We start from the raw sequence: 12,411 nt of genomic DNA, 5'->3' as shown, positions 1-12,411 counted from the left end.
TGAAACAGACAATCTGCTGTTGCATTCAACTGTACCTTCACACATTTTCAGATTACAGAAGCACCGAAAGCAAACACTGAATGTATAGCATCAGCAGGCGAGCTAGGGTTTAAAGGCAAGCCCATGGTTCATTCATTATTCAACTTCTTTGTAGTTTAAGAATTCTGGAAGTTAGAGGATCAATACCAATCTGCAGTTTACCCCGCAATGTTGGTGACTCATACTACCCAATCCCCGTTCCTTTCTGAGGAAGACTTTTCCAAGGAACTGGTTCTTGAATGTCAGCCTAATTACATACTCCATTTAACTAATTTCACTATTTGTTTAGTTTTGAACCATTGAGAAGTAGAGTTTCTCTGTCTCAAAGTTTTTAGGTCCTTCTTACTCATCTTTAGGGCTAGCATTGCTTTTTCATTGTTTCGTTGTGCTGGAAGCTTGAACCAACACACAGTTAACCTAGTTACACAAGTCTGACAGAAAACACAAACTGCCAAGATAAACACTCCTACTCTTTTTCATCCAAAGCCTTAAGCCTTGGGTTTAACCTTATATTTCACTTAAGCATGCAAGCCAAAACCCCGGCTGGGTACTTCCAAGTGTCTCATTTTCTTCCCATTTTTTGGATGGTATCTGACTTTTTCCTCCATCTTATACTAGGAGCAGTCCAAGTACTCAGTTTTTCAGTCCTACAACAGTTCAACTGTTTAGCTCCTTTCAGTGTTCCAGTTAGTGCAAACTGAGCAGAACCACTCTGCTTGTGTGCCCCACAACTGTCAATTTTCTGAAGTCTAGCAAAGTCACAGAAGTATTATGTGACAAAGGAACAATATTTTTATACCTCTTAAAAGATTATGCAGTCTCCTACTACTGTTGGAACAGGGTAATACATTAAGAACCCAGACCAAAGTCCTAGAGTGCAAGGGGAGTTTGCTATAGCTTTAAGAAAACCTAGGAATAAGTATCTACCTTAGCACCAGCACTTGCATTACCAATTAGTATCTGTTAACCCTGTACCACTGAGGCAAAGTGGACATAAGCCAGACTGATAAAGAGCTTTTATTCTGGCAAACATAAGGAACTTCTAATACTTTTCCTATGTTTTGGGAAGTTTTACCTCAAGTTGTACAGCTGTCCTAGGGAATCTCTGGTTTACCTTCTACATTGATGCAACAGCTATTATCAAATAAGAGTTAGAACACTTGCCCTGAAGAACCTGGCTACATGAGTTCTGAGACCAGAACAATGGTTTAAACTCCTTGTTTTTCTTTTACAAGCAGTTTCTGTGCTCAGTCTGGTGCCGATTTTTACATTAGAACTGCTAATCCCAAGAACAAAAATGGAAGCATTTACTACTGCTGTGTGTCTTTCTAGGAATACATCTGCCTACAATAGTACTGCTTGGCTGCCAACCCTTGTTTGGCACCAATCCATACCTGGGAGTGGAGGCTAATCCTTCCTTTCCTTAGAGCACCTGCTTCTAGCAGTAAGCAATACAGTGTCTGAAACCTGGCCAAAAGGCAGACTTAATTCCAGAAGTACTGCTCTAAGATAATTAAACTTCACATCCACAAAGACTGAAAATTGGCTTGAATACACATGTTTTAGGAGTCCAAGAATCTGTTACTTGCCTGAAGTTGCTGCTGGCATAATGTACTCATAAGTTGCAGGCATGAAGACAACTAGAGCCAGAGGCTGGATACTGTGATTTAAGTTATCAGTTACTGAGGGCAAAACGGTTAGGTTGCCACTTTTATTGACCAAGTGGTAACAGACAAAGGATAAAGAGATGTAACTTTTAAGGAGTTGTCAGAGCAACACAGGAACCAGATATTTCCCCCTGCCTGGGAGAGAAACTACTTACCGAAACTCTGCTGTTGCTGTGAAGGATTCATGCTCTGTTATTGAGAAGACTAGAAGAAACCCTTCCCCACTGCGGAAATAGTTATCTCTGATAGCTGCATAATCCTCCTGTCCTGCTGTGTCCAGAATGTCTATCTGAACTTCTTCACCATCCAGAACTACTTTCTTTCTGTAGCTGTCAGCCTTGGTAGGTTCATAGTCTTCTACAAACTAAAGTTGATAAGAAAGTGATTAGTGTTTAGAATTACTGTCAAATGGCTTCAGTAGTTGTCCATATCATTCTTTCTCTTTAGTGGCATTTAAATTCCCAAAAATGTTCTCATAATTGTCAGCTAAGTTCCACCACTTTTTTTAGTTTTACTATAAAAACCAAATTATTTAAGCACTTAATACATCAAAGAGCCAGTCTGCCTAGTCAAGAGAAACTGTCTTGCTACATGAAACACTGTTCAGCAATTTCAGCACAATTTAAGGGATGAAGATACAGTATAAGCTGCCAGCAAGCTGGTGGCGTTATTTAGATCTCCCACTTCTAGAAAAAGCATTTGAGTACTTCGGGTACAGTTATCTGAAGCTTCAATGGGTGTAGGTGACAGCATCTACCTGTTAAACATGAAAACCAGCTCCATAATTACACAGGCACACACTTTAGTCCATTCAATATTGATCAGACCCACAACACCACTGCCAGTTCAACTTGTAGTTCTGTGCTGACAGTACAAGTCCAACATAAGCTCCTTACCTTTCCACCTCCTTTCTTTCAACCTCAAAATGCAACAAAAGGCTGTGCCATGAGCCTGATTAAGCTGGGTAGCCTTAATGAATGACTTGTCACCTGTTCAGACATTCACATCACTATAGTATGTGTGGGCAGCCTACAGGCAAATACTAACTTCTGAATTACAGGATCATGTATTGCTTCACATACTAGTCCAAACTGTCTGACCTAGTTTACTGTATACCAGTATGGAAGAATTCATGCTATGAAAATGCCTACTCATCATCTAGCTCAGAGTGAGCTAGAATGCTTACTCACTACTTCAACCTTAACTGGCCTAAAAGAAACTGCACCAAAATTAAAGTTCAATGCCAACTAGTAATAGCCTCTGTACACTCAGACAAGCGCACACACACATCATGCATGTCTTTTGAAGACTGTTCTTTCACTAATAAGCATCAACTTTGTCACCCTTAGCCAAAGATGTTCCCAGAGGGCACCTGTCCCAGATTCCTACATTATTCTCCTGCCAGTCAGGTCATCAGGTCTTCTGCTATTTACATCTAGCTCCATGTCCCACTAAAAGTTAGTAAGCTATATCCCCAAAGCTACTTACCTCATCATACATAAATTGAAGAGTGAGTGCAGATTTGCCCACACCTCCACTGCCGACCATAATTACTTTATGGAGGGCCAAGGAACTCTGGTTCTTGCTCTTGCTGGCAGCCATTGTCCTGCTTGCCACAGATGAAGTGCCAGGCAACCAATTAGATCTGCAAACAGAAGAAACACAGTCACCATCCATGACATTGGTGACATCATGGTAGCATGCAGGTAAAGCATCTCACTAGCGCTGAAAGACCAGATTAAAACCCTGTCCAGCAAGCCTGAAGAATGGGCCATTTCAATGCACTGGTAAGCAAACTACATCACTGATGTCTAAAGTATGAGTAGGAACATGGTATTAGAACAAATACCTTTTATTTGTGACAACAGTACCATTAACAGAAGTGCCAAAGGTTTCTCAAAGCAGCTACTAGCTGAACAAGCTGTTCTTGTTTGTAAACCCATCCTACATGACTGCTATCTAGAGCAGTTTCCAAAGAAAAAAACCTACACTTTCTCAAACAGGAAATTAAGTGTTTCTCATTGTTCTTTTTATAAGGCTTGACACCTTTCTCAAATATTTATTTAATGTTGATGAAGCTTAGTTTCAATCCAGAATCAGAGCTATACTTTAGAACTGCTTGTAGGTAGAAAGATGACTTTTGATCTCCTCTCTACATAGGCTAGGAAAAGTGAAATACACAGTAAATTCTGGCAGGAACAAGTTGCAAAAGCTTCCAGCAGAAAGTCTTATGACATTGCATTAGCATTTATCTTATACTCTTCCTGCCTTTTGATGCTGCAAATCTAGTTTGCTTTTGGAAAAAAAAATAAATCCTGCTTTACTGGCAAGAAATTCTCAGTTCAGTCTTCTGCTGTTGTGAAGCCATAAAAGAGCAAGCTTCAATAAAGAAGTACTAGTTAACAAGCCTTTGTTTGTGTGTTATGCAAACCAAGCAATTAAGTGCTGGACACCTCTTAAAAATACTGCTACTTTTTTTTTTTTTGAAGAGTAGCTGGACAGTAGTTGTGACAAACACAAGCATCAGCTGCCACACCCTGATTAGCACAGAGCAGCAGCTACAAGAACAGCACATTGGGGACAAAACCAGAAGTGACTGATACAAGAGGATGTGTCACTATAAGGGAGATCCAAGGACAGCAACACTTGTGTCCTCACAACACAACTAAGGGCCCCAGCTACTCGTATCCTAGCAGAGTGCTGTAAGGAGAACAGCAGACCATTCAGGAAACACCATTATGGAAAGTGGCTATACCAGTCTTTTTGTATAGCAGTGCCCATTATTCTAGAAGCACTGAAGGAACAAGACTACCAGGAGTCTCAAATTTGCCTGGACATGATCATTCCTGAATGACACTGGAACTGAGACACCACACCATGAAGTTCTTCTGGACGGAAATACAAAGCCTACAGTAGAAGTTAAGAGTACTATGCTGGAAAAGACTTCAGGATAACTAACTGCCCTAAACAAAATTAACTAGGGACTAAGGAACTGTCAACCTACAAACACACCATAGGATTGTTTAGCCCAGAAAGGACCTTTGGATGACCTCTCCCTTATAAAGCAGTTTGCTCCAAGCAATCCAGTTTGTGCCCTGTGTTTTGAGGCTGTCAATTCCATGACCAGTCTAGGCAACCTGCCCTGTGGTACACTGATGGTGAAGATTTTTCGCCCTTTCCATGACCTGATGTTCTGAAAAGCAACAAATCAACCTAAGTTCTCATTGATTACTACATACAAGAACAAACATGCCAACAATCAAGAAGTGCCCTCAGGACAGCATTTTCAAACATCTGAGCAGTACTACTTTTCCATGCTGAGTATTTTACTCACACATTTGCTACACACATTTAGTACAGTAATGCAAATTAATAATCTTTTAAGTGTTCATTCTGGGATAAACATAGGTAAGTGAAGACAGATATTTCCTCTAGTGATTTTCTATATTATGTTATACATCAGCTCCCTCATCCAGGACACTCCTTAGCACAGAAATGGTATGTAACAATTCCTACCTCAGAGATTCTCCCTGTACAGCACAAACACACATTTGTCTTGGGGACAGTGAATTCAACCATTACCCCAGAGACTCCAAATCAGAAGAGGATTGCAAGCTTGATTTTTAGTTCTTAGTCACTGGAGAGGCAAGGGGGTGGGGGGGTAGAAAACAGAGCTCCCTGCCAGGGGACCATGGAAAAACTGGAAGAAAATACAAGAGGTAGCATCTGAACTCCAGAAGCTGTTGCCAAAAGGCTTTCTCTGCTTATGGTCAACATGTTCTACAGATGATAAACTAGAATTCAGCTTGCTTGGACATAGACACCTAAGGTGCAAGAGCTACACATGGACTACACAATGAGATAGGTTGGGAACTTTAAGTGCTCCAGTAATAACACAGCTTGCTCTTAAGTTGTAGAGAAGTTTATTTTGTTCTAGTTCAAGAGTAGTCTGGCTTTGACAGCAGTAGATAAGCTTTCTGGAAGACAAGTGATCCTTAGCAACTTTTCAGTGTAATTGTGACTGGTTTTAACCTTTGAGTATTTCTTTAACAACCATCCTAAGGTTGTTGTAACTGCTGTGTTATCTAACACAAAGCTGATTTCAAGTTAGACATTTTTCTGGCAACACAAACTTAGTGCTGCTGCCAGTAGGCAGTTGCCCTAAGTCCACGGGCACTATGCAACTGCAATGAAAAGATTTACTAATGGTCAAGAGAAGATAACAACTTTCTTCTTCCTGTCAATATAGGTACCATATCTTTACCTAGTCATATTAAAGGAATAGCTGCCTTTTAGGTAAAATACTGACCAACTTGATTCAGTACAAGCTCATCATAGAGGTAAGTGCAGAGAATATTTAAATCCTTCCTTCTCCATCACACCTCAACACCAGCCAGTAGAAACTGCAAGGTCAGCCTTACAGCATTACCTGACTTGTAACCAAAGTATAATATAATCCATCCAATAGCATACAAATTTACAGTTTGATTGCATCTAAAGCTTGCCCAGCTCTTAATGGCCAAGGTACTTGACCTTCCCTGCAGAGCTGTTATAAGTGCCACTTGAATCTTTTAGCGTACCAACACCACATGAACCCTCTGAATGCAGGAGTCTACTCACAACACAACCCCTGCATTGTATGCCCTCAGTGAAATCCCAGAAGCTTCACACAAGGCATCTCTTCTTTGGTGGCAACAGAGGGAGCATGGCCCCCTGCAGCCCCAGAATAGCCAGGCAGTACAGAACAGTCAAGGCTGAAACAGTGTGGCACAGGATTTACACAGGCAGTATCAGTGCAGAAGTACCAGTGTTTACAAACAGGCTAGTAGCACTGGTTCAGAAATGGGCATGGTGAAGTTTTCACAGAAATACTCTAATAAAACAACACGAAGTCATTGGAGCCAACTGTTTGTTTACTTGCATTTCCACCTCTGAATCCCAAGAAACAGTTTACACACCATGGTTCAAAGCTCACATCTAACAGTTCCTTGAGGTTAAAAAAACCCCTCAGCTAACACAAGTGGAAGCTTTCTCCTCAGTCATCTCCGAGTAGGCAAGGATGAATTTTCATCCCATTCTGTAGATTAAACATCCTTGAGGCAGTCAAGACACTGACATTAATTCATCTGTTCATTACAGAAAAGAAAGTCTTGGGAAATCCAACGACCTCTCAAAAAAGTGGTGGTGTCTGGAATAAACTGTGATGAATGCAGCTGCTTTAAAAACATTATTCAATTCCCTTCAGTTTAAGTGAATGTAAATTTAAGGCCAAGAGTCTCAATACATCTACTGAAGAGCCCACTATGAATAAGTGTCCAGACAATTCTGTGATAAGTATTCCCTCTTCTCCCATATTGCTCTTTACTTGCTGGAAAGTAAACTATACCCAAACAACAAGATATACCCTCCTCTGACAGGAAGAGAAGCAATCCAGTCAATCTGTTTCATTTCAATCTGTCATTTTACCCTCAGGTTTAATGACACCATATTAAACTCTGTGCATTAAGTGTCAAACTGTAAAAAAGCCTTCTGAAAGATTTTGAGGGGTGTTGAGGGGTGTTCTTCTGGTTACAGTTCACCCTACTTCAAAATAAAGTGCTAGACAGAGCCTAGGTCAGAGCATAAACTTTCAGGCAGTCTTTCATCTTTAAGAAATTAAAAGTAATTACTTGCTTCATCTACTTTAAAAGATAAAGATTAAGCCATTGACTTGATAACTCTGAATTTGTTTTATAATAGGTTACACAAAGCCATATGCACAATAGGAGCTTTGCAGTGCTAGTGAAAGATGCTCTTCAGACCAAGAAATGAAGGTCACACCAGCAGACAGGCTGGCCACATAAAGCGCAGCAAGATCTACAAATCAAACCATAGTAGTTACTAAAGAGCTGTTTTGATTTAGACTTCTGAAGATCTGTACTTGGCCGTGTCACCCTCAATAAATCTAACCCTAAGATAACCAACTATTTCAGCCTTCCCTTGTTTTACCTGTTTAGATTATAACCCCTCCAGGTTAACTAAGGCCTCCTGCTGTAGAGAGACCTGCACAGTGTTGAGGGACAAGCCAAGAGTGACACAAAACTGAGCACTTCAAGGCATTTGTTTATGAACAGCTTCATAAACTCTGAACTTAAGCATCAGTTTGCTATTTCTCCACCCTCTCCTCAGCCTAAACAGTTAAACTGCTCAGAACATTGTTAACAAACTGTATTGGCTTACCTAATGCCAAGATTCAGAGACTATTACTGAATAAGTACATGTATTTCAAACCAGATTGCACTTTTACATCCCTTTTTACTTCACCTGCATTAAGACTCCACAGTTGTACAGTCACTCAAAGAAAGGAAAAAACACTTGTCACTTTACAAGGCACCCATTTTGCTATAGCCCACACAAATACATAGAAGAAAAACATGAGAAACTTCACTAAGTCCACCTGTTTTCCAGTAAATATTCCACTATAATAAAAAATTCCAGACCCCTCCAAAGGCTTTAATTGGAATTGCTTCTAGTTCTTCCAATTCAGTTTGATATTTAAAACTGAAATAAAGCTCTGCGCTCAAAATTGCTGAGATCAGTCCTTGTTCTCTCACTCTGCAGCTGATATCTTTGGACATTTCTTTTCATTGCTATCCTGCCGCTGAAAGCAGCCATTCTTTGGATTTTAAAACAGGATTCTAGAAACCCTTAGCCCAATAGCTTGACAGAGGAGCTTTGTTAAACCCTTCAGATACCTACTCTTAAAGGAAAATCTGGGTATTCAACCTATTAAAGACTTAAGTATGATGTCATCAAAAGCAAGTACAGAAAGGACAAGGTTTTACAACAGTATTTTAGTGATCCTCATTTATCAGAATATGAGTTAGAGGCTTTGAGGTGTTTGGTTCTGTGATATGCCCACAAAAATGCAGTCATGGAAATTCCCTGGATCACAAAACTAATTAACAATCTCAATGAGCTATGAACTGTAAGAGCTCCTCAGCTGTTCTGAGGTTATCCAGAAAATATTTAAGTACTGAAATTCCATTAGCTTTCAATGGACTGTAAATGCTCCAACTGGTAATTCAGCTACAAAAAAACCAGTTCATTTGAGATTAAGTGGCATATTTAATGCTGCTGAAAACTTTAGGATATGCAGACTAAAAATAAAAATGCTAGTCTCCTTTTGCTGTGCTAATATCTTACCTCTTGGCATGTCTCCAGTTATTGGTTTTCAAGCTAAACAGATATTATGATGTGTTTGGCTGAAGTTCCTCCATGGGATATTCTTGTACCCTTCCCCACGTACTGCTGGGTGTTTCTACCTTCTCAGTTGTAGTTATATATTTTTCTTGGCCATACTTAATCAGATCAAGGAATTAATTCAGCTCAAGTTGCCTTGGGGAGCAGGTTGGGGTGGTAGTTTCACAGCCCCCATTTATATCACCCAGCGCTGCTATCACCATCCTCCCTCCCTTGCCCCTGACTGTTCAAGACCATCTCCTCCTGCAGGAAAGCCATTCACTGGGGCTGATGGCTGTCACTCACATAAGCAAGGCCACATGCCTCAGTGCCAGGGCTGTCCTGAGGGAAGAAAATCAGTTTGTACAACGGAGGCCAAAGAAGGTGAAACTGTAGCAGCCAAAAAGTTACTTGTATTACTGCAAAACCAGGGAAGTTCCCCGATCCTGTTCACACTATGCTACTTAGACAAGCATGCTGGTGCAGCCAACACCCCGCTGCAGTGACCAGGCTGAGCACTGGAGTGAAACCCAAGCCTGGAAATTCCTCTTTGTAATCAGGCATTTTCTCTCTCTGTGCAAGATCTATTAGTAGACTTGCAGTTGCAAAGATAAGGGCACTGGACAGTAAACTAGAAATGGATTTGGAAAACTTAATACTTTATAACATCAGGAGAAAAGTAAGAATTTAGGGCAAGGAACTACCTTACTCTGATTGTATGAAGGATATATCTTTACGAACTGAAGCCTTGTTGGAAGAAGCAGCAACAGCCATACCCCTAAATGTTACAGGAAAAACTGCAGAATATGTCATTCACTTGATACACTGCAAGTTACAAGCCTACATTATACTAGTTTAAATCAATTAGAATTAGTTACTAATCCCAACCAAAACACAAATGTATGTACATTTAAAGACATTGTCACAGCTACTCTCTAGCAGCAGCTGTACGTGCACTGCTAGTTAACAAACACAAGAAGTAAATCCAAGACAAGTAAGTTCGCGATGTTGCATCAGTTTAAGGTTAAACCAGAACCTAAAGCCAGACCATGATTATTCACCCATCTCCTTCAAGGCTGAGGAAAGGATGAGTACAGATTGAGGAACAGTTTTAATTCAGGAATTGTATTTCATCCAATTGATCTGATTGGAGCATTAGCTTCCAGAAGAAGAAAGACTGCAGCCTGTACAATGAACTTGTACTGCAGGAATGTTCCTAAGACTTGCTCATTTGGAGCATACCATATGCAGTATAAAAGCAGTATTTTTAATTTACTTGTGATCAGGAGTCCTCCGTGCATGCATGCATGAGGAAGCAAGCATTCCACACTGGTACCCAGAAATCACACTAAAATATTCTAACACTATCAATACCATCAGACATCCAGTCTGGATGACAGCCAGTCAAGATTAAGAATCCCTACTAGTGATCCTAAATCTTCACACCATATTTTACTTTTCGCTATTCCATGCATTTCCATGCAAAGTCATCTTCAGCTCTTCACTTGATATTATTAAACAATTTTCATCTAAGTGATCTTTAGAAGAGTGGACTTACTATATAAAGACTTCCAGTATTTTTCTGACACACATAGTTATGTAGAATAAGATCATGAAGAACAGGAGACTCCCAGATGCATTGCTACTTCACCAATCATTTACCCTAGCAACCTACAAAGCCTAGCACACACGTCTTTGCAAAAGGTTATAGCTAGGTAGGACAACCCCACCTTTTAAGGCTATCTTCAGACCTGAGTCACCAGAATAGTGAACTATTTTAACTATGAAATACCTGCATATACTCAGCACGTTCCACTCCCCCCCATCCTTGCCAAGCACAGCCCAGCTTTGCTTATGAGTTTTTAGAGTGATGCATCATTATAACTTAGAAAGCAAACTGGACAGCAGCAGGCATTTACTTACTAGATAAAATTCTTAAATGTATGCCCTTATATCATTCAGTAGAAGACCATTCTAGATGATTTATTACAAATAAATAGACAATATCTTACATGTTGGCAGTAATTGCAAGGTAATAACCTTGCTTAGAATAATCTTGATGTCCGAGAAAAATTGAAAGGAAATCCTATCCGAGCCTGCAGCAAGGTTACATATTTGAATGCAACCTTCAGAGATTTAGTCACAGGAAGGATTCAGTCTGAGCATTGGAAGAGCAGCAGTTTAAAGCAACCCTTTAAAGTCAGATCTCACACTGAACTGAAATACAGTTAAATGCATACATATCCCTGTTCCTAAGGGACTTAAATATCTGTTTGTTTGGGTTTTTTTTTTAAAATTCCCTTAGAGTGGAAGAAAAATAGCCAAATAACTTGTTTCTGACCAGTAGCTGAGTGAAGAAGAGAAAGGACTGCCCTTAAATAATACTTTTAAGGCACTGCAGAACCCCACCCCCCCCCAAAAAAAATCTCTTATATCTATGTTTGACTACAGGTTGGAATGGTCATGATATAAAGCTAATACTCTTAACAGCCAGGTAACAACTGTATCAAAAGATTATCATCATTGCATGTAGACATCCCAACACAGTACTGTTCTGCAATACCGCAGTCACATGTAGTCCATAAAGCCTTGCAAGTCATCTTAATTAGAGCTTGAATACAGACACCAGAATGCAAGCCTTATTTCTGCTGCTTCATTCTAATCTTTGGGCATCTTTACATAGTTCTGTATAAAATGCCCACTTCATTACAATTATTTTATTTTTGTCACAGGTGCAGAGTGTTTAGGTAGGCATCTCCATTTCCCAGCCCAATAAAGCAGTGCCTATCTTTCCCCTTAGCCTTTATAAATACAAAGGGAGGAATCATGGAAGGCAGCATTAAAGAGATTATAAGAAGAGAATGGAGTTACACAAAACCCCTTCCAATTCACTACCAAGCTAAGACTATGCTATGATACCAAATTGATTCCTGCTTAAAGACGACATTTTATTTCAAAATCGAGCCCAGTAAGTAGAAATGCAGCTACTTGGTTGTGCAGTAATGCATTTGTACAACTGCAATCCGCTAGTAACCTATGTAAATGGTTCTAAGTAGATAGATGACACTTATCCAAGTATATTTGTACTAAATTCATGTATCCTGAATGCATACAAAGCATTGGAAATACCTGCAAGAAGAGAAGCTAACGGTTGTCTCCACAGCTGTTCCACTTTGTCTACTGAACCATACTGTTCACAAGGTCAACTCCTCTAGGATATGATGCATGAAAATAGTCTACAGAGTGCTGTACCCTTGCAGTCATTAGGTGAGTCATCTCTACCCAGACTTCCTCATGGAGGAAGGAGATAAACTGGCAGTTTCCCCTGCAGGATTCCTTATAGATCGTAATGAGGATCAGAAAAAAAGAGACACAATGTAATGGTGGGAGAACTGCCAATACTCCAGCATGCATCAACTTTCCAGGGAGAGTACCATAAAAATCTGTGTTAACAATTCAACTGTAACATTGCTCAGTTTGTATT

The 12,411-nt window shown here is 40.0% G+C and overlaps 1 protein-coding gene across 2 annotated transcripts in view; it reads right to left on the bottom strand.

Moving 5' to 3' along the window:
* The window catches only part of RALB (RAS like proto-oncogene B), a 52,139-nt gene that overhangs the window by 7,767 nt on the left and 31,961 nt on the right, over positions 1–12,411 (bottom strand). For both annotated transcript variants that reach the window (XM_074873565.1, XM_074873564.1), the window contains exons 2-3: positions 3,195–3,351; positions 1,862–2,070 (exon numbers count right to left, since the gene is read on the bottom strand). In XM_074873565.1, coding sequence (XP_074729666.1) covers positions 1,862–2,070; positions 3,195–3,308 — 323 coding nt within the window. In that variant the 5' untranslated portion in view covers positions 3,309–3,351. The remainder of the gene's footprint in view (positions 1–1,861; positions 2,071–3,194; positions 3,352–12,411) is intronic.

The sequence above is a fragment of the Strix uralensis genome, chromosome 6 (assembly GCF_047716275.1).
Source record: "Strix uralensis isolate ZFMK-TIS-50842 chromosome 6, bStrUra1, whole genome shotgun sequence".
In the NCBI taxonomy this organism is placed as follows: Eukaryota; Metazoa; Chordata; class Aves; order Strigiformes; family Strigidae; genus Strix; species Strix uralensis.
This window is presented reverse-complemented; position numbering and strand designations above follow the sequence as displayed.